This window comes from Macaca fascicularis, chromosome 13 (genome assembly GCF_037993035.2).
Source record: "Macaca fascicularis isolate 582-1 chromosome 13, T2T-MFA8v1.1".
In the NCBI taxonomy this organism is placed as follows: Eukaryota; Metazoa; Chordata; class Mammalia; order Primates; family Cercopithecidae; genus Macaca; species Macaca fascicularis.
The window spans coordinates 52,144,171-52,167,297 of record NC_088387.1 but is presented as its reverse complement, the minus strand read 5'-3'; the positions used below and the strand labels follow the sequence as shown (position 1 = coordinate 52,167,297).

Here is a 23,127-nt window from a genome sequence, read left to right as displayed (position 1 = left end):
AGATTCTGCATTTTTAACAAGCTCCCAGGAATGCATGTACTCCTGGTTCTCGGATGACTCTTTGAGTATCGAGGATCTAACTAAATTCTGAGAAAAGGAACCTTATCCAGGTGGTTTGCACCTGTAGTCCCAGTGACTCGGGAGGCTGAGGCAGGAGGATCGCTTGAGTCCAGGAGTTTGAGGCTGCAGTGGGCTATGATTGCAACACTACACTCCAGCCTGGACATGGAGGGAGACCCTGACTCAAAAAAAGCAAGAAAAGAGAAGGTGCCTTGTTCATATGACTTAGATATGGGAACAGGAGGTGGTGGGCTGCCGTTAGGGGACTGTTTATATATCATGAGAACTCCACAAGAGTCCTAGACTACAATGAAGACATTTCTTGCATTCTGAACAACTGAAAGAAATGTGTGATGATGATGAAAGAGGGGGTACTGAAAACCGAGGACAAAGTTGAGTGGATAAGCCTGCAGCTTAAAGGGAAGAAACATCTTTAATCCTAGAATGGTGGCAGTAAAAATCGCCATTGGGAAATGAAAAGATTCTCATGTTGGTTGGGCTGCTGGCCTGTCATCACACACACACGTACACACACACACAAACACACTCACACAGATGCACACACGGAGGGGAGGCTGGTATGCTGTACTTTCCTCTGATGCAGTTGGATTATCTCTTTTCTCAAAGGGGAACCTCTTCTGGTCTGCTATAACATTCAGTTCAGAATCTGTGTCCAGCTTGAGTACAAGTAATGGTACCTTACCCTAACAAAACAATAGGAATCCTTTCTGTCGTGTGTATCTCCAAACAGAAGAACAGGTAGGAAAATATTTTACCAGTATGATAAAGTTGACTTTTTTTAACAGTTTCTCTAATTACTAGCCCACTCCTTGTATCTTTGGCTAATCAGTAACTGGCCTTTTGATTAAGTTGGATGTCATTTCCTCATGGCTTAGCTTCATGCAAACTGCAAGTTATCCTGATGAATGATTTTAATGCCATTTCCTTGATCACAATCATTTCCCCTCTGCTTTTATCACAGAAGAACTTCTGCTTGGGTGACTGAACTCTGATCTTGACCTAGAGTCATGGCCGTGGTAAGTTGTGAACTACCTCAACTTTATCTGGTGCCAGCTGCTAACAGGTACAGAATGTGGGCGCAGCGACTGTTAGCTTAAACAAAGCCTTGTTTACTCAATAGAGGGAAGGGAGGAGGACATGAAAAGGCAGATCTATTTCTAAACATCATTTAAATTTCTTTTAGGGGTGGTAAGCAACTTGACCTTGAAAACTGATTCAAAGAGAGAATTATTTGAATTCTTTTAACATCCTGAGAATATAGAAACAAGTTGTAGTTTTCTGTCTACAGAGGCACTACATGTTTATTTTAGAACATTTAAAAAGGAAAAACTAAAAATTCTGTAGGTTCTACCACCAGAAGAGGACTGCTATCCATATTCTGAGGTAGCCACATCATTTGAGGCTCTTGAAGAGGGGTATTTCCTAACAATATGGGTGTGTCGGCCGCCTCTTGCTTTACACAGTAATCAGACACCTTGGACCTTGGTTATCTGATCTTTGGAACAAGCATCGAATTGAATCCCTTTGAGAGTTCTGTACAGTTCAGCTCTGAGGTGGAAGCTGAGCCTCTTAGCTGAAAACATGGCTCTACCTAAGGCTGGCCATCTGCTCGCCTTCTCTCACCCAAATATGTTTCTGAATAGACAAGTAATTCTGGTCCATGGTCTTCTGGAGGAAGCAATAATAGAAGTGGAAATCTTATACCTAGAAAGGAACCAGAGAGCCTTCCAGCTTGAGATTTGCCTTCCTTTAGGGAGATGGATGTGTAAAGTGAATTATCCTGAACAAAGAGTAATATACTCTTAATTTTTTTTTTTTTTTGCATTAGATGTTCCAGAAATTTCTTCATGATCTCTGACAGTCAAAGGCTTATTCATGTGTGCCCCAAATCTCTCATGCTTTAGTTTAAAATCAATTTCTTGCTGATTGATTCTCCCTAGCCATGGAGAATTTTTAAAAAATATTTATTTATTTTATTTTTTATTTTATTTATTTATTTTTATTTATTTATTTACTTATTTTAGACAGAGTCTCCCTCTGTTGCCCAGGCTGGAGTGCAGTAGCGCTATCTCGGCTCACTGCAAGCTCCGCCTCCCGGTTCACACCATTCTTCTGCCTCAGCCTCCCGAGTAGCTGGGACTACAGGCACCCACCACTAGGCCCGGCTAATTTTTTGTATCTTTTAGTAGAGATGAGGTTTCACCTTGTTAGCCAGGATGGTCTTGATCTCCTGACCTCGTGATCCACCCGCCTCAGCCTCCCAAAGTGCTGGGATTACAGGCGTGAGCCACCGAGCCTGGCCTATTTTTATTTTTTATAGGGATGAGGGGCTCGCTATGTTGCCCAAGCTGGTCTCAAACTCCTGGCTTCAAGCAATCCTCCCACCTTGGCCTCCCAAAGTGCTGGGATTACAGGCATGAGCCACTGTGTCTAGCCAACGTGGAGAATATTTATTCAGAAATGCTTATGGTGCCCCTACTTTGTGCCAGATGTGGTACTGGGACCCAGAATTAATGAGATGCTTTTCCTGTCTTCAGTAGGCTCACAGCTTTCCTACAAATGAAGACTGTAATTAAGTGGCTCTTTGTGTGCTTTCCACTCTAGGAAAATTACCTCAGTTGCTCTCATCTTTCCTCCTAAAACCTGTTTTTCTATCATGACTATTATTTATTAGACAGATAAAGGACATTTTAAAAAGAAAACCACACTATCCAGTCACAACATTGGAAACACCAACTATTTGCCATTATTTTATTTTAGACCTTACTCATATGTATAATGATTTTTCAATAAGAGTAATAAGAGGATAAACAACAGTTTTATAGCCTTTCTTTTCCTCTACTTAGTACAGGAAAATAGGAAACAAGTTATGTATTCACTCTGATCTTATGCTTTATCTCTTCTCTATGCTAATGACATAATGTAATGTTTATATTACATTTCATATCATTAAAATTATTTACTCTAGTGGTTATGTTTTAATTTTCTTCTTAATTTTTTTTTTTGTTTGTTTGTTTTTTTGTTTTTTTGAGACAGAGGCTCAATCTGTTGCCCAGGCTGGAGTGCAGTGGCGTGATCTCGGCTCACTACCACCTCCGCCCTGGGTTCAAGCGATTCCCCTGCCTCAGCCTCCCAAGTAGCTGGGATTACAGGTGCCCACCACCACACCTGACTAATTTTTTTGTATTTTTAGTAGAGACAGGGTTTCACCATGTTGGCCAGGATGGTCTCGAACTCCTGACCTCATGATCCACCCACCCTGGCCTCCCAAAGTGCTGGGATTACGGGCATGAGCCACCGCGCCCTGCTTTCTTCTTAATGTTTAAAAAATTTGCTGAATTCTCTACAATATGTTTTTAAATCATTGTATTCAAGATTTTAAAACATGTTTTATGGAGATATAATTTGCATATAGTGAAATGCACATCCTTTAAGGTTACTGGTCGATAAGTTTTGACAAATGTATATACCCACATAACCTACTCGTGTATCGAGGTAGGACATTTTATCATTCCTAGAAGCTCCTCCATGCCCCTTTCGTATCAACTCCCCTTCCCACCCTCCACTCCACACAGGCAATGCAACTGCTCTTCTGAGTGTTATCATAAGTTAGTTTTGCCTGTTCTAGAACATCCTATAAATGGAATCATAGAGTAGGTACTATTTTGTGTCTGACTTCTTTTTCTGGGCGTTATATTCTTTTGCAATTCATCCGTGTTGTTGCATCAGTAGTTTGTTCCTCCATTCCTTTTTTTGCTCATTAGTATCCATTGTATTGTATTCCGTTCTTTTTGGCATATATCTTCTTCATTATTAATGTAATAACAACATTTCATCAATTGTGATATGGCACCTATTTTTATCTATTCATTTTCATCATTCCTTTCTGTATCCTCTCTGTTTCCTTTGCCTGCTATCACAATGGGCCCTCTTGGCACAGAATTCCGTGTCTTCCCAGAATGGATAATGGTATATTATACTCTGAAATTTAATCAATATGGGCTAACAGGGAACACATTTCTTGATCTTTTTCCTAGAGAAAAAGAGTCACTAAGAATGCTAACTGGTAAACAGAACCACCTTTGCCAATTCCTCTATCGATTCACCTTATTATCTATTAATCCTAATCCCACAGTAGTGTCCCTCAGCAATGTAGTTTGCTTAATAGTTGAATGCAGTGTTTGAATGCCATCCAAAAATTTTTCAATACGGGAGTTCCAAAAGAACCTTGTGAAACATTCAACTGAGAAAGCTGTCTCATGCTGGGGCCAAAGGCCATGTTGGAATTCTGACAGCAAGTCACCAATTTGCGTATTACTACTGATATATAATAGAAGAAAAGAAGTAAAGTACCTCTGTTAGTTTCTTGAAGCTGCCAAAACAAAGTAATAGCACAAACTGGGTGGCTTAGAATAATAGAAATGTGTTGCCTCACAGTTCTGGAGGCCAGAAACCCAAAGCAAGGTGTCAGCAGGGCTGTGGTCCCTTTCACACCTGTGCAGAAGCCTTTGGGCCTCTTCCTAGCTTCTGGGGGTTTGCTGGCAGTCCTAGCTATTCTTTGGCTTGCTGCTGCATAACTTCCATCTCTGCCTTTGTCCTACGGTGCTCGCCCCTTTTACCTCTGTCTTCTCATGTCCACATCTTCTTATAATGACACCAGTCATATTGGATCAGGGGCCCATCCTACTCCAGTATCACCTCATCTTAACTGATTAATCTGCAGCGGCCCTATTTCCAAATAAGGTCACATTCTGAGGTGCTGGAGGTTAGGACTTCAATGTGTCTTTTTTGTGGGGGAGATACAATTCATCCAATAACAGTGCCCAAGGAAGTTGATGTCATACATTTCTGCGTTCCTCTGTCAGACGTAAAAGGGTGATGACCAAGTGCTAAATGTTTATCATATCCAGGACATGAAAGCCTGGTCTTGCAGCAGAGAAGGCCCATGCCCTGGGTACCTGAGGACTTGGACGGGCTTGATGTGGGCCACTATGGGCCTGAGAGGTCCAGGCCAGGGTGGTCTAGTGCAGTAAGCTCAAGTCAGGCTCACTAGAGAACTGCACTAAGGGTATAAAAATCCTCCATTCCTTTAGATGGCCCATATTACATTCTTGGGTCCAATTAGATTATCAGAAAACTTTAACTCTATTCCACACCATTTTTGCCACCTTGTACAAATGCTCCATCCTAGATTCTGCTTTGGCATTACCCCATAGGCTTGTGTGGAGGTGTAATACAAGAAATAGATGAAAGAATCTCATTATTTTATTTATTATGGAGGCACAGCTGAAGTCCTCTTTCATGATGATGATGATGATGATGATGATTCTGAGTTTTTGTTTTAGTGTTTACTTTTTTCTGGGTTTTGTGCTAAGTACATTCCTATATTATCCTGTTTCTGTGAGTTATCATTATTCCCAATATACAAGTGAGAAAAATGAAATGTCCCAGGCCACACAGCTAGAAAGAGGTAAAGGTAAGATTCATACCCCACTCCAGTGCTTATGCTCCTTCCCACTAAGCTTCTTAGACCAAGCGCCAGCTACTCCCTCCTTCCTCAGCCTCTGGACAGTGCTCGATCCTGGATTTCCTATGAGCTCAAGGACCACCCCTTCTCAGCCATCCTTTCTGGGCTCTCCCATCTTGGACCTGTACTGTTGGAGAGACCCAGGCTTATCCTAAGTTCCTGTCCCTATTTTCACTTTCTTTCCAGGTCATCTCATCAAGTGCCACCCAAATGCTGATGCGTCCTAACTTTATTATGCTGGATGTGACCTCTAGACTTATACTGTGTAACCAATTGTCTTTTTGACAATTCCACTGGGATATTTAATGGACATCCCAAACTTAACATTTCCAACATAGAACCTCTAAATCCCACCCCACACTGCCACCCTAAATCTAGTAGTCTTCCTCCGGTTTTCCCCATCTGGGTAAATGATACCCAGCTGCTCAGGGGAAAAGATTTAGAGTTATACTTGATTCTTTTCTTTCCTCACCTCCCACGTCAGTCCATCAGCAAGTTCTGTCGCCTTTGCTCCAAAACATGTGCTGAGCTGTCTGTTCTCCTGTTTATTTCCATCTTAACTATTTCACCCTAGTCTAGCTCATATCCCACCCCCAGATCTTGGCCCAGACTCTCAAATGGTCTCTGCGTCTCCCTACAGCAGCCCAGGGGATCTTTTAAATCGTTAAGTCAGATCGTGTGTCCCCATCTCCTTGCTCAAAACCTGTCAGTGGCTTTCACTGCACTTAGAATAAAATACAAACTCCTTACCTGGCTTGAAGGGCTGCCTTGCTCTGGTCCCAGCCCACCTCTCTGATTGCCTTCTTTTTTATTTTTAGTTCATTTATTTAAATATTTTTATTATGGAAAACTTTAAACATATATGAAAGTGAACAGAATACTATAAGGAACCCCTTTGTGTACCTGTCAATAATTATTAACTCATCGTCACTCTTGTTTTTTGTCTTTTTTTGAGACAGGGTCTCACTCTGTCGCCCAGATTGGATCACAGTGGTGTGCTCTCGGCTCACTGCAGTCTCCACCTCCTGGGCTCAAGAGATCCTCCCACCTCAGCATCCTGAGTAGCTGGGACTACAGGCCTGTGCCACCATGCATAGCCAATTTTTTGGTATGTTTTTGTAGAGATGAGGTTTCACCATGTTGCCCAGTCTGGTCTCAAACTCCTGGGCTCAAGAGATCCGCCCGCCTCAGCCTCCCAGAGTGCTGGGATTGCTGGGGTGAGTCACCATGTCCGGCCTGTTTCTTCTTTATCTCCACTTCCTCCCCTTTCTCTCCACCTGTGTGATTTGGAAGCTAACCAAGACATCTTATCATTTCATCTGTAAACTATTTCAGTAGATTAAACCTCTTTTCAAAATGAAAAATCACCATAATGCCGTTCTTATACCTAAAAATGTTAAAACCAAGTCCTTAGTGTCATCAAATGTCAAGTCAATGTTCAAATTTTCATTGTCTCATAAATGTCTTTTGTTTTTTACTGTTTAATTTAGGATCCAAATTATGGTACTACAGGTTCACATTATGATCATTGATGTTCCTTTTCAATGTCTTTTAAACTGTATTTCCCTTCCATCTCTCTTTAAATTCTCCTTGCCATTTGTTTGTCAAAGAAACTAGGTCGTTTGTTAAGTGCTGTGTCTCAGAGTCTGGATTTTGCTGACTGCAACGCTTTGGTGTGGTTTAACATTCTCCTGTCTCCTGTTTACTGTAAATTTGTTTTTGGCTCTAGAGGCTTGATTGGATTCAGGTTTGATATTTTTCCCTTTTGGGGGGACCAGGATTCCATGGTGATGTAGTTCATCTTCCCCTCCCCTCCTTGCCCACCAACTTGAGCCACACTGGCCTCTATCCTGCTCTCCCTACAAACTAGTTCTGGCCTCAGGGTCTTTGCAGGAGCTGTTTCCTCTGCCCATAACCCTTGCCTCCGTCTTTGCATGGGCAGCTGCTTCATCTCATTCAGCTCTTAACCTCAATGTCACTCCTCAGAATGGGCCTGTAGGACCTCTCTATCTGCTTCACAGCACTGCTCACCCCCAGGCAGTTCATAGAATTGGGAATTGTTGGCTTGTTCACTGTCTGCCTCCCATGAGCTAGAGCATCAGTCCCGGGGAGCAAGAGCTCCATTTTTCACGGTCACTTCTGTATCCCTAGAACCCAGAATACTGTCTAGGCTATGGTTAGTGCTTAGCAAATGTTTGCCGAATGAGATGACTCCATGTTGGTAAGAGGCTGCCTCTCAGTAACATCACTGTCTTTTGTGCTCAGGCAACCAAAGGAGGTACTGTCAAAGCTGCTTCAGGATTCAACGCCGTGGAAGATGCCCAGACCCTGAGGAAGGCCATGAAAGGGCTCGGTAAGTGTCCTGCTAGAAGTGAATCCTCCTGCGTGCATTGCATATCACAGGGTCACACAGGAGGGTGCCATTTCTGCTGGCCATCACGTGGGTCTTCCTTTAATAAAACACAAGGGAGGCTGGGTGTGGTGGCTCACGCATGTAATCTCAGCACTTTGGGAGGCTGAGGTGGGCAAATCACTTGAGGCCAAAAGTTTGAGACAAACCTGGCCAACATAGCAAGATCCCATCTATACTAAAAATAAAAAATTTAGCCAAGCATGATGGCACACACCTGTAATCCCAGCTACTTGGGAGGCTGAGGCAGGAGAATCACTTGAACCCAGGAGGCAAGGTTGCAGCGAGCTGAGATCTCACCATGGCACTCCAGCCTGGGAGATAGAGTGAGACTCCATCTCAAAAAAGAAAGAAAGAAAGAGGGAAAGAAGGGAAGAAGGAAAGAAAGAAGGAAGAGAAGGAGGGAGGGAGGGAAAGAAAACACATGGGACAAGTTGAGAAAAGTTGGGGATTGGATGGGGAGGGGCATTAGTTCTTCACTTTAATAAAGAATGATACATTTAATATACTCATTATGGATTTCCCCTGTTGTTTAAACCTGCTTTGAATTACAACATCGGCCGGGAGCGGTGGCTCAAGCCTATAATCCCAGCACTTTGGGAGGCCGAGGTGGGCGGATCACAAGGTCAGGAGATCGAGACCATCCTGGCTAACACAGTAAAACCCCATCTCTACTAAAAATACAAAAAATTAGCTGGGCGCGGTGGCGGGCGCCCGTGATCCCAGTTACTCGGGAGGCTGAGACAGGAGAATGGCGTGAACCCGGGAGGCAGAGCTTGCAGTGAGCCGAGATCGTGCCACTGCACTCCAGCCTGGGCAATAGAGCGAGACTCTGTCTCAAAAAAAAAAAAAAAAAAAAAAGAATTACAACATCATGAATCTGCATATTAAATTTTAGAAATGCATTTGTTTTCCAATTAGTGCTGGTATGTATATGGTGCCATAGATTTACAAAGCACTTTGACAAACATTATCTCATTGGATACATGCAACAACCTGTGATTTAGCGAAAGCAGCTATTCCTATTGTCATTTTAGCCCCATTTTACACATGTGAAACTGAGACCCAGAGAGGCCAAGTAACTCTCACCAAGTCACATAGTGAGTGAAACTGAGCCATGGCTCACACTAGGCAGATCCCATCTCAAGCTCCGGGTCATCAGCGCTAAGTCCACATTCTTGTCTTGAGTCCCTCTGCTTGTTGCTGTGGTGATAGACACAGCTGTGACAGCACTGACATGCAATGTGTGGAATTTAATGTGAGAAGGCTGGTGAAGCAGCCTTGTTGTCTGGGGTAAATACCAAGGTTTTTGATGTCATGGCCAAGGAGATTGAGGTTGCAGACACACACACACACAGAGAGAGTGAGTTTGGAGCAGGAGTTTAATAGGCAAAAGAAAAGAATAGCTCTCCATCACGGAGAGGGGTCCCGAGCAGGTTGCCAAGTGGTAGTAAAATTGTCAGCATTTTTATAAACGGGCTACTGAGGAGGGGGCTCCTGAGGAGGGAATGTCTTAGCCTCCTAGGGCCCAATGGTTAGTTGGGGCCAGGTGTGCTACGTCTATAGCGCAGAGTTTTTTATCAGCTCTTATCCCATTCTCTGACCACATAGATGGACTCTTAGTCTGTGTTTCTTTGTCTTGCTTACCTGGGAGGGAGAGTTTCTGTGTCTGCTCTCACACATCTTCTTGCAGCTGCAGACATCCCCCCAGTCTGTTTTTAGCTCCTCTATCTTAGTGCGCCTAAAGGGAAAGGAATATGCTTATTAAGACCCACTGTTTTACTGGGGCCCATTGTGTAAGTGTGAAGTTTGGTGATTACCCAGGAGACTTCCCCCTGTCTTTCTGTGCTCAAGCCATCTTCTCTGTGTTTTACAGCCTCAACTTTCAGGCTGCCTGTTGCTAGAAGAGAAGCACTTTTTTTGAACTGCATGAGATTAGAAAGGGAGCTATTTTTCAGCTGCTTTTTGTTAAAAGGAAAGTTTTCTGCCAGCGACTCAGTTTTTTAGGTAGACTGTCTACCTAAATAATTTCTGACTCCTATAACGTATTTCCCCCCTCAGAAATAGAATCCCTAACTGCCGCTAGGGGAAAGTGGGTGACATTTCTTCTGGCTCCTTCCTGCTGGAGAGTGGTGTTGTGTGGGGAACAGCAGCTGGGGCTTCCTCCTGGGGCTGATTTAAGGGTCCTTCGTAGGAGGGCAGTTTCATTTTCGGCTCCATTTGCGGCACCATCTGAAGCTTGATGGTTTCTAGACGAGAAGAGATAAACTTTACAAGGAGGTTTAGAATATAGGTTCCAAATATGAGTATTAAGACGACTGTTATTAGTGGGGGCACGATAGGCCGTAACCATGACAACAGAGTTTATATGATACCCGTGAGCCATTCAGATGGGTTGTGCTGTTGTAAGTGGGTATATGGGGCTTGGCTTTATTTAGCTTCCTTGGTCTTCCTTTCCCAAAAAAGAGGGAAACCTTGGGGTTATAGTTTACCTGGCAGGATTTGTAGGATAATTGCCCAGAACTAGAACATGTTTCCAGATTTTTCTGTCACCCATGCCTTTCTGTTTTCTCTGAACTGCAGCCAGAGATTGCTGGTTGGTTGACAGGAATAAGCAGGGATAGTTTAAAATGTCGGCAAGGACTTAAAAACAACTAATGAGACTAGAAGTTAATAACAGAGGTATGATAAGTTTTAAAACATAATTTCTCTTTCTCTTGTCCTCATTTTTGTTAAAAATAATCTATGATAGGACTGGGCTGTTTGTAAAACAGACTTCAGTCCTATACTTGGCCTAATTATTTGCATAAAGTACAGCAAGAATAATCATCCTTATATAGGCCTTTTAGATTGGCTTTGATGGAACCTTGTTCCATGAGGAATTATAGATAGGACTTTTTAAAGCCAAGCCCAGCCATGGGTTTGTACTTTTAAATACCTGTGAGTTGGATAAATTCTTTTCCTTCTTGAGGTTCCAGAAGCATGGGGTTCCTAGGCCTGTTAGAAAGTGACATTCTTTACACACCGCAGGTCAGGAACCCGGTGTGGAGACTGTGTAGACAGGTATGAGGCCAGTTTTCCCCAGGGCTTTTTATTGGCTCAGCAAGTTAAGCTTGATCCCTTAAAGGGAAACAGACCCTTCCAATCAAAGCCTTGGTAAAACAACCAGTTTTTCCGATTGTGTTTTGTTGCAAGAGAAAATGGATTCTTGTTGCACTGATTCAAACAACTATATTGTTGTAATTTAAGAATATTTATAACTAGTTTCTAAATTCTAGAGGAATTAGTCAGAGAGAAATAAACATGCTCCAAACTTTGCCTATAGTAGTACACTTTGCTTAGTTATCAAAGGCTGTAGCTAAAGACAAGTTTTTTTGACTCTAAAAAATAAAATAAGGATTAGCCATGTTCTAAGCATAAATGAGGAATATTGCTTTAGTTTTCTATTAGTTTAGTTCATTCCATTAACTTTTGTTTTGTTTGATAGTGATAAACATTTTAGCCTTTTATGAGTCCTGTACATTTTTTGGTCATGACAAACCTGCATTGGAGAGAACTTACTGAAGTCCCACGGCTTGATTATAAACCATCTTTTGAAGAGAATTAAAACAAAACAACAATTGTCTGTAAATGACAAAATGTCCAGTTTGGATAGTCAGAAATACAATTAACAAAGAAATTTGGTTATTTTTGTGGTTTTCAAAAACCCAACATAACAAGCTTAATTGTAATAGCACACATTCAGACACTAGAACCACAGACATCCCACACAGTTTTGGAACACATGTTAATATTATCCCCTAAAATATAACCTGAAGAGTATTAGACATCATTTTGGTAATTTTATGTTCCTCAACATGTTAAATAATTCTGTTTACCTCTCTTCTAGATGCTTCGGGGGTCCTCTGCAGCACCCAAAAGCCAGGGGTTAGGAAAGACAACCTTGAGACTAAAGTTTGACTTTGGGAAGCCTGTTAAGTATATTTAAAATTTAAAACACTTGATATTATGAAATAGACTTTTAGATTACCATAAGTTTTTTGTTTTTGCCAAAATGATGAGCCAGAAATTTGAAAAAGCAAAAACCATTCATTCTTTTCTATTCCATGAAACTCCTGTGTTGAAAGTTAAATTTTACCTTTGCATTAGTTTACTATTAATGTTAACCTTAATTTTAAATGAAACATTATAGACAATCCTATTTAATTTTAACCAGTTTGACCATGAAGTGAGATTTTCACATACCTGTTATAGCCCTTGACAAGTTTTTCTAAAGAGTAGATTAGCACTTTAGGAAAACCTTGCTGTGCTTTTATTTCAGTGATTAATTTACAGAAAAAAACCATATAATGCCCTTTTGATTTAGTTAATATGTTCACATACAGAGTTTTCTTTGCAAGATTAATTTTTACAACTTTTTTTACAATTTGCTTAAACCTTCTACTTTAAGACAATTCTTTATTTTTAAGCAAAATATACATTTCCATGCCTCCTTATAATCTTTAAATAAAAACATCTTTTACTGTTTTTACACACTTTGCATGCAATTGCATGTTCAGTAGTTTCAATCACATGTTATAATGGTAACTTATAGTAATTTTTAACTTTAATGTAAAACCTGTTAGGTTGTTTTAATTATGTGCTAGATGCAGATAAAGTTGGACTCCTTTCAGCATAGTTAGGGGCATGGTTACTTCCATATGTTCCCAGGTCCTACCAATTGTGAAGCAGGCAAGTTGACAGTTTTTAAAGGCTAAAGAAGCAGTTTACGACCAGGCACAGTGGCTCGTGCCTGTAATCCCAGCACTGTGGGAGGCTGAAACAGGTGGATCACCTGAGGTCAGGAGATCGAGACCATCCTGGCCAACATGGTAAAACCCTGTCTCTACTAAAAATACAAAAATTAGCTGGGTGTGGTGGCACATGCCTGTAATCCCAGCTACTCAGGAGGCTGAGGCAGGAGAATCGCTTGAACCAGGGAGTCAAAGGTTTCAGTGAGCCAAGATTTGCGCCACCGCACTCCAGTCATGGTGACAGAGCAAGACTGCGTCTCAAAAAAAAAAAAAAAAAGAAAAAGAAAAAAAGCAGTTTACAACAACCTTGAAATATTTAGCAAACCTAATATTTGAGCTGCATAATTTAGACCACATTTTTATACCTTGAAGGCATTTGTATTTTACCAATAATTCCTAAGACTCTTTTTATTTTTAAAGATTGAAGTCACATGAACTGAAAGGTACCACAGCTTTTATTTTTCCCTTAAAAATATTTGACTTACGCACTTATTTTTCTTAGGCCAATTAATTAGAGTTCCTTTTTTAAATAGACATTACATAAGTAGCACACATGTAACCACACAGACAAAAGGAAGAAGATCCAGTAGTTATAAGATTTTGCACGTGCCAATGTTCCGGTTGGATTATTGGCCTCCGAGTGAGGTTCTTTAAGAACAGAACTAGGAATACAGTTTCCAGGGCCTAATAAGCAAGCATAGCCAGAAGACAAAGACAGATTTTGAGAGGTATTTATTCACCTTTAATTCTAGAGGCTCCATGAGGAAAACAGATTTTTTCCTAAAATGGGATTTGTGGCGCCTTTTCTGTTTCCCCAAGGAGTCCCAGGCCACCAGAAGTCATTCTAGATAGACCAAGAGTGGCAAGACACAGTTAAAAAAAAAAAAAAAAAATTCAGTCGACTGAGAAAAAAATGTTTTCCAGGAAAAGAAGATTTATGAAGAGAAAAATATAAAGGCCTTTTAAGTATAACCATAGCTTGGATATCCACTTTTAATTGAGCTGAATGTTCTTTAAGAAAATCCTTTTTCATTAATTAAAACTTTACAGAGAATGCAAACAGTGATTCTTATTATTTGTTTTACCCAGTTTGCTCCACTTACCTGTTCACAATCATGTTTAGGTTCTCCAGTTTTCTTTGGGAGAAAGTGGCTGGGCTCAGGCAAGGGTAGGTTTTCAGCTGGACTGCAGATCCCTTTAGCAGCAAAGCTTGGTATTTGAGGAGGCAATTGTTTATTAGCCAGTGACTTTCCTTAGAGGACAACAGTCCTGTTACATTGTGTGGCGTTAAACAGTTATTTCCTATGGTTAACCCAGTGGCCTCTGGCACCAGCAAAGCCTCTACTGTAACTGCTTGGAGGCAGACTGACCATCCTTTGGCCACCAAGTTTTAAGTTCCTTGCTTAAGTAACTCACTGGCTGTCGAGCTGGACCTCAAGCCTTAGTTAAAACTTCCAGGGCCATTTCCTTCCTTTTTGTTGTGTAGAGACTGAATGCTTTCCCCATGGAAAGACTGCGGGCTGTTATGTTATGTTATGTTATGTTATGTTATGTTATGTTATGTTATGTTATGTTATGTTATGTTATTTTTGAGACGGAGTCTCGCTCTGTCCCCCAGGCTGGAGTGCAGTGGCGCGATCTCGGCTCACTGCAAGCTCCGCCTCCCGGGTTTACGCCATTCTCCTGCCACAGCCTCCCGAGTAGCTGGGACTACAGGCACCCGCCACCTCGCCCGGCTAATTTTATTGTCTTTTTAGTAGAGACGAGGTTTCACCGTGTTAGCCAGGAAGGCTTGGTTTCGCTAGTTAAAGGCTTTTTGAGCCTTAGGTTCCCAAAAAAGAGAGGGGTGAGTTTTAACTGTTTTGAGTTTCTTTTATGAGGCAGTATAAAGGGTGAGCCATTTCCCTGTACCCACGTACTCCCGGTTTACAAAATCCATTTAATGCCCAAGAATTTTCCTAACTATCAAAGGAAATGGGCCTAATCCTTTCCTCACCTGGTGCTCTGGTCCCTTCTGATAAGACTAGAACTAGGTACTTTACTGAAGTCTGAGAGAGCTGAGCTTTAGATTTTGAGACTCTATACTCCCTTTCAGCTAAGAAATGGAGGCAAGTCTTAGCATCTTCCTGAGCCTTCCTTGACTGGGGCACAGAGGAAAGTGTCATCGACACACTGCAAGACCCTGAGCTGAGGACAGGAGAACTTAGAAGGGTCCTTTGACAGTGCTTGTCCAAACGAATGAGGGCTGTTTTGAAATCTCTGAGGCAGCACCATCCATGTTAACTGCGTAGTCTGGCCAGAGGGATCCTTACAGGCAGACAGGTATTGAGAGTCAGGATGTAACAGTATGCAGAAAAAGGCATCCTTTAAATCTAGGACTATAAACCATTTAGTTCCTTCAGGTATTTGAGTCAGCAAGGTGTGGGCATTAGGGACTACTGGCTGAATTGGGACTATGGCCCATTAACGAGGCGGAGGTCCTGAACTAGTCTCCATTCCCCCTTGGGTTTTTGCGCTCCTAGTATAGGGGTGTTGCAAGGACTGTTACAGGGTCTGAGGAGGCCCTGCATTTTTAGGTTATTAATAATAGCTTCTAGCCCTTTTCTGGCCTCTGGCTTTAGAGGACATTGTCTCTGGTTAGGGAAAGAAGTGGGATTTTTAAGGTGGATCTGAACTGGCCTAGCAGTTTTAGCTTGACCTATTCTTCCTCCAGTTGCCCACACTTCTGGATTAATATTGGCTTTCACTAAGGGAAGACAAAGAGTTTGTCCTGGGGCCATGAAGACTCTGGGCCCATGTGGGCTAAAATGTCTCTACCTAATAAAGGAGTGGAACTTTCAGGCATAATTAAGAAGGCAAGTGTAAATAATAAGTCCCCCCAACTACAGCTAAGGGATTGAGAGAAATATTGGGTTAGAGTCTTTCCTGAGACACCCACCATGGTTGTGCTATGGGAAGAGGGGAGGCCTGGATTGTACAAGAGAACAGAGAGACTGGCTCCAGTATCCAGGAGGAAGCCCACCCTCCTCTCTTCAATTTCCAGAATCACCTGGGGCTCCTGAGCAGTGATGGCAGTCTGAGCCACTGGAGCCAGGGGTTTGAGCCCTGGGACCTGTCAGTCCTGCCGGACCATCTGTGAGACCAGTTCTGGACTTAGTGACCTCCATCTTCAGGGGCAGTTTAATATCTAGTGGTCTCCACCACAGGCTGGACAGGGTCAAGGTGGCTTTTTCTTGTTGCCTGGGCAATTCTTCTCAAAGTGCCCTGGCTTGCCACACCAGTAGCAATTAGTGGCTGCTTCCTGAGGATCCTGGACTCTGCAAGCCTGCAAAGCAGCCACTTGAGCCTTAGTCACTTTTTCTTTTTCTCCTGGGCCTCCTCCCAGTCCCTATGGTAAAAGACTGAGGTGGCCACCTTCAGGAGATCTTCCAAGGTACTATCTGGTCCTATAACGTGTTTCTGTGGCTTCCTTCTAATGTCAGGAGCTGCCTGCTTTTCAGCTGCAGTGAGGGTTTGGCTTAGAAGCAGCATAACAGCCCTCTATGTGAAGTCAAACACCTGAGTTAGATTTTGGAAGGTCTCTATCTACCTATTACAGTCATCAGAAGATCGGCCCAAGTCTTCCTTTATTTGTCTACGGTCCTGTAATGAGAAGGGAACATGTACCCTAGAGGTGCCCCTTCCATCTGGCATTTCTTGTAGGGGTAGGAGTGAAGCCGGGGCAGTGGGGAGCTTTGGAGATGGTGGAGCTGGAGGAGCTGATGGTGCAGTTGGAGGGGGCCCCAGATTAGGAAAACTAGGACTGGGGCACTTAGAAGCTGCCCCCAGTGGCTCCTCCAAAACTTGCTCTTCTGACTTAGGGGAATTACTCTCCACAGACCTGCCTGATATGATTGCTAAGAGAGCTGAGTCAATTGTGCAGTGCTTGCTAAGGTCTGGGTTGTCTCGCAGGGCAAAGAAAGCCTGTGCATAGGGCACCTTGGACCATTTGCTCTCCTGTCTACAGAAAAGATCTAATTGTTGGATAAGATTAAAATCAAGGCTCCCTTCAGTTGTCTATGTCTGTTCATTCCAGAGACAGTAAGAAGGCCACGCCCTTGTGCAAAAGAAAATGAGCTGCTTTTTCTTCAAAGTTTTAGGGTCAAAGGAGTCCCAGTGCTTCAGAATGCACTCCAGAGGAGCGCCGGCTGAAGATGGCTTGTTACCCATCTGAAAAAGAGACAAGAGTAGAGGTGTTCCTCGGTCTTCTGGTTCTTTTCAATGTGACTCAGGGAGGAGGGGACACAGTAGGAGCGTCCTCCCGGCTGTTCTCCCTCCTTGGTCCCCAGGTCCCAGCACCATAATTGCAGCCCCATGGTTGCAGGTGTGACCCCCAAGCATAATACCAGAGGCCCTAATCAATGGGCTAGTCATGTTTACCCGTATGACCTTAGTCATCTGCCTAATAATTGGGTAATTACCCTCTGACCTCCTAGACCTGTGTGACCCACGTGGCTTCTTGATAAATGAGTCTCAGGAGAGATTATATAACTCTTGCATTTGAGCAAGGCCCATTAATGGAGGGAGTATACTGGATTGAGCTTTATACTCTGCTATTATGGACCGGACTAGAGAATTTACTCTTAGGTGGTGTTTCCAATAAACTTCCAGACATAAAATCCCCTTTCTATTTCGATGCCATTCTAGTTGTAGGCAGAATGGGTGTCTCCAGAGAACATAAGGGTCAAATGGTGGCCTTCCTGCTAACAGAGAGAGTACTGAGACTAAAATTTGGTTTTGGAGGACATATTCCTCCTCACTGCTGAAAGCAGAGCTCTCCCACTTGCAGAGGGGGCGTAAGGTTTGATATCTGTTAGAGGGATGTAAAAGGGAGAAGAACTGAAAAGCCAGAGACTTTTAGCAAAGGGCAGACAAGATTCCTCATGGAGAGGATTCCCATTTTACTAGGTGTGCTAGTGGAATACCAGGCAGTAACTTTGCCTCCATATGCTCTTTAAACAAAGGACGGAGAGAGAAGTCTGACCTGTGGCAAGCTGTCCCCACAGCACACCTCCTAACAGGAGAAAGTTAATTCGCCTCATAGAGGGGCTATCCAGTTTGACTGGACAGTGCTGGCTCCTCACATGGGAAAAGAAACAGTCTAAGTAGACAGAGGGGCATTTACTGGGGGGAAAGTAACCTTCCACCCAACCCCAGGAAGTGTTATCATTAGGAGTTAAATAGCCTTTGAGATCTGGATCATGGAATCCCCCTATCTGTAAAAAGTCACAAAAACAGCAATCCCTTGAACTGTATTCCTGGTTACTAAGGTGGTTGCTAAGCCTGTCTAATTGAATTATTTCCTGGGCTGTAAAAATTCCTGCAGCATTTCATACAGAGAGGGGATGGGAGACATGGTGACTGCAGAAAGGAAAGGAGGAAAATAAGATTTGCAACAGGAAAACTTGGGGATCCTGTGGCTGACACCCAGTCAGGCAGTCAGAGGCTGGGGTCAGTCCAGGAGCCTTTTGAATAACACCAGGGTGTGGTCCTGGCCAGAAATTCTCAGTTGCTCCAGGACCTATTCCAGCCCCAAGCGACAGCCAGGCTTTCTGTGAAAAGAAACTAGTTTGGACAGAGCCAACATTCCCAGCACCCTGAGGTCACTAGGGGATTGACTATGCCCTCCCTGGCAAGCCTCACATCTGAGTCTTCAAGACTGGTGGCCAGCCCTTGTGGCTCCTTAATCAGCTGTCAGATGCCTGGTGTTTTTGATAGTTATTTGAGAGAATTAAAATGGAGGACAAGAAAACTTGGAAGTGAAAATAGAGTCTGCTCCTTTACTCACCATTCTGATTAAGTCACCTTCAAATCCTGGACGAGCCCTCAAAATGAAGCAGCCTTGTTGTCTGGGGTAAATACTGAGGTTCTTGGTCTCATGGCCAAGGAGATTGAGGTCGAGGACATGCACACACACATAGAGTGAGTTTGGAGCAGGAGTTCAATAGGCAAAAGAACAGAACAGAACAATCACAGAGAGGGGTCTAGAGCAGGTTGCTAAGCAGTAGTAAAAATGTCAGGGTTTTTATAAATGGTCTAGGGAGGAGGGGCCTCATGAGGAGGGGATATCTTATCCTCTTAGGGCCTGACAGTTTAGTTGGGACCAAGTGTGCTGTCTGTATAGAGCAGAATTTTTTTATCAGCTCTTATCCCATTCCCTGACCACATAGGCTGACTCTTAGTCTGTGTTTCTTTGTCTTGCTTATCTGGGAGGGAGAGTTTCTGTGTCTGTTCCCATACATCTTCTTGCAGCTGCAGGCATCCCCCCAGTCTGCTTTTAGTTTCTCTATCTTAGTGCACCTAAAGGGAAAGGAATGTGCTTATTAAGACCCACTGTTTTACTGGGGTCCACTGTATAAGTGTGAAGTTTGGCGATTACCCAGGAGACTTCCACCCCTCCTTCTGTGCTTAAGCTGTCTTATCTGTTTTTTACAGCCTGAACTTTCAGGTTGCTTGTTGTTAGAAGTGATTTTTTTTAACTGTGTGTGATTAGAAAGGGAGCTATTTTTGAGCTGCTTTTTGTTAAAAGGAAAGTTTTCTGCTGGGGACTCACTTTACCCTAAATATCTACCTAAATAATTTATTTTTGCCTCCTATAACACTGGTAGTGTCTTCCAACATGCTACCCTCCAGTTAGCTCCTTGGGGGCCACCACCTTCATGCTGGGTAGGTACAGTGATTCTATGTGCACTACAAGCTACCTGGCCTAGCCTCTGCCCCCAAGACCTTGTCTCAGTGGACTTTTGGCCAGAGAAGTATCCCCTGGTTCTTAGCTGCTATTTAGAATCTCCTTGAGATTAGGGTAAAAACACTTGACCGTGAGACCATCTTTCTATTCAAAAAGAGTTCATTTTACTCAGCCTCAAGGTTGCTAACAGTAACAACAACAGTAGCAATAATAGCAAATGTTTATTAAGCTCTACTATGTGTCAGACATAGAGATAGATGCTTTCCATGGGTTATCTGTTTTAATCCTGACAGCAGCTTGTTTTACTGTTGAGAAGGTAAAGTAGACTGACTGAAGTTGGCTAACTTGCCCATGGTCCCAGAACTACTAAGTGGTATATTCAGGATTCTAGGTAATTCCTAGAACGTTTTCCTTTCATCTTTGCATGATCAGCTGCCTCATGTCTGATTCCCGAGCTGGAGTTTAAGCCACTGTTCTATGCTGCTGCCCATCTCTGAAGAGAACATTGTCCTGAATCTATGTATCTTCTTCTTTTCCCTTTTTCATAAAAAGAGAAAAGTACAGGACCCACCTTTTTTTTCAGTTTATCCTAATTCTTTGGTGTATTACAAGGACACCATAATTCAGAATGTAGCCTAGGTCACATTCAGAATTATCAACATAAAGGGTGAGGAGACATTTGGCACAACCATCCTTTTTCAGTGCCTGTTATGTGTGGGCCAGTGCAAGGCAGACTGTTGGAGGAGACAAGGATTATAATCCCTAGTTCTTGTGTTCAAATAGTCTATGAATGCTAGCATAGCTAAGGCATGCACAGAAATAACTGTGATTAATTCATAATATAACAGTAACAGGAGGGGCACAAATAAGATCCTACTGGGGTTCAGAGAGAAGAGATCACGTTTCACTTGGGGGCAATAGGCAAAGCTTCTTGGAGGATGTAGAAGTTAAAATGGACCTTGGGAGATGATTGAATTTCCATAAACAGAGTTAAGAGACAAGGTGTTTCAGATGAGTGGAATGGCATGTCCTGAGGTCTAGGGGAGTCATGGTAAATACACAGAAAAGTGTCTTGCAGCAGTGAAGTGGCCTCGTCTGGGGTGACACCCAAGGTTTGTTGTCTCATGACCACAGATATCAAGAATGTGGACACACACAGAGTGAGGTTAAGAGTGGAAGTTTAATAGGGAAAAGAAAGAGACTAGCTGTCTGCTACAGAAAGGGATTCCAGAAAAATGGGTTGCCAATTCACAGTGAAATGCAGAGGGGTTTATAGATGATCTGTGGCAGAGGCCGGGGATGGGGAGGGCTGATGTCTGATCTACACAGGGCACCAAAAACCAGTTAGAAACAGGTGGGCTATCTGCATAGGGCACGAATCTCTGGCAGCCGGTACCCCAGTCTTTTATTATGCAGGTGGATTTTCAGCCTGAGCTGTACTTTCTTACATTTCTTTCTTACTGTACACATGCTAACAAAAAAGGGAAGATGAAGTTTCCATGGTGGACATGCCTGGCCCCCAGGTAGTCCTTTTCTATTGGCACAGTGGCCAGCATTCCCTTGTGCAAGCTTTCAGTTTCCTTATCTACGTTTGTAGCTTGATCTTTCAGGCTTCTCTTTGTTAGAAAAAAAAAAAAAAAGATTTTGGGGGCTGCTTTTTGTTAGAAGGGAAGTTCTCCCAAGGACTCTTTTGCCCTCACTCTCTGTTTTTTGTTTGTTTGTTTGTTTGTTTGTTTCTGCTTTTGAGATGGAACCTTACTCTGCCACCCAGGCTGTGGAATGCCCTGGCATGATCTCGGCTCACTGCGACCTCCACCTCGCGGGTTCAAGTGATTCTCATGCCTCTGCCTCCCAAGTAGCTGGAATTACAGGCCCCCAACACCATACCCGGCTAACTTTTATATTTTAAATAAGAGACAGGGTTTTACCATGTTGGCCAGGCTGGTCTTGAACTCCTGACCTCAAGTGATCCACCCACCTCAGCCTCCCAGAGTGCTGGGATTACAGGCGTGAGCCCCCACACCCAGCCTGCCCTCACTATCTGCCTAAACAATTTCTTTCTATCTCCTGTATCAGCAGGAGGTACTTGCAAAGCAGGAGCTTTCTGAGAAAGCAGGTACCAGAAGGAGGTTCTAGGGGTGCTACTGAGAAAGCCACCGATAAGAATCACAGACAGGGGGGGATGTCTCACAGGCACTGGCCGGGAAACAACATATGCCAGAATCATGATGCTAAATGGAGGGGGTTAAGGAGACATATAAACCAATAGACTGGTAATGAAGGAGGTCGGGAACATGGAGTGCAGCACAGTTGGGTAAAGCACAATATTTCAAGAGCTGAGTCCGTGAATTTGGCTGCCTAGTGTCCTTTTATGTGGCTGTTTACAATAGTGAATGGGATATTGTAGAGAGTCTCAAATGTCAGGCTGCTGTGCCTAAAGTAAATCCAGTAGATGATGGGGAGCCATTGTGTATTTCTGAGCAGGGGAGGGACATTGTGAGTTTTTCTTTTTACACAAATGAATCTGGCAAGACTCTGGGAAGACCAATCAGGAGTTAAGAATACTCGTTAGCAGACATCTGCACTTATGTAAGAAGAAACCCTGAAATCTTGAATTGGAGTGGTTATGGTAGGAAATAAAAAGAGGGAAAGAATGCAAACGAGGCTGTAAAGCAACATTTTTCATGACAGTGGACTTGAATGTAGAGGAAAGGAGAGGGTGAAAAAATAAAGCTATTGGCCAGGTGCAGTGGCTCACATCTGTAATCCCAGCACTTTGGGAGGCCTAGGTGGGCAGATCACGAGGTCAAGAGATCGAGATCATCCTGGCCAACAAGGTGAAACCCCATCTCTACTAAAAACACAAAATTTAGCTAGGCGTGGTAGCACTAGGGAGGCTGAGGCAGGAGAATCGCTTGAACCCAGGAGGCGGAGGTTGCAGTGAACTGAGATGGTGCCACTGTACTCCAGCATGGCCACAGAGCAAGACTCCATCTCAAAAAAAAAAAAAAAAAAAAAATCAAGTCTATTTTGAGAATTTCAGCTTGACTTGACTGGGGAGAAGAGTGATCCCTTTCAAAGAAACAGGGAGAGAACAAAAGGTAATGAACCCTCTCTGCCCCCTCCACATCCCCTCCTAGCTGAGAGTGCCAAGGGAGAAACATTGTTGTATGGATTGTCCTCTCCTTTTTAAAAATAGGAACACGGCTGGACATAGTGGCTCATGCCTGTAATCTCAGCACTTTGGGAGGTTGAGGCAGGTGGATCACCTGAGGTCAGGAATTCAAGACCAGCCTGGCCAACATGGTGAAACCCCATCTGTACTAAAAAATACAAAAAAAAAATTAGCCAGGCGTGGTGGTGGGCGCCTGTAATCCCAGCTACTAGGGCGGCTGAGGCAGGAGAATTGCTTGAACCTGGGAGGCGGAGGTAGTGAGCCAAGATTGTGCCACTGCACTCCAGCCTGGGTGACAGAGCGAAACTCCATCTCAAAAAAAAAAAAAAAAAAAAAAAAAGGAACAGAAAGTAGGTCCCCAAGGTATGTAAACTTAAAGTTCTATAGCTTCCTCCCCACAACTCACATCTTATC

The 23,127-nt window shown here is 43.2% G+C and overlaps 1 protein-coding gene across 1 annotated transcript in view; it reads left to right on the top strand.

Annotated features, from left to right (window-relative positions):
• Window positions 1-23,127, top strand: part of ANXA4 (annexin A4) — an 80,646-nt gene that overhangs the window by 33,578 nt on the left and 23,941 nt on the right. The window contains exons 2-3 of the mRNA XM_005575673.5: window positions 1,043-1,097; window positions 7,874-7,961. Coding sequence (XP_005575730.2) covers window positions 1,089-1,097; window positions 7,874-7,961 — 97 coding nt within the window. The 5' untranslated portion in view covers window positions 1,043-1,088. The remainder of the gene's footprint in view (window positions 1-1,042; window positions 1,098-7,873; window positions 7,962-23,127) is intronic.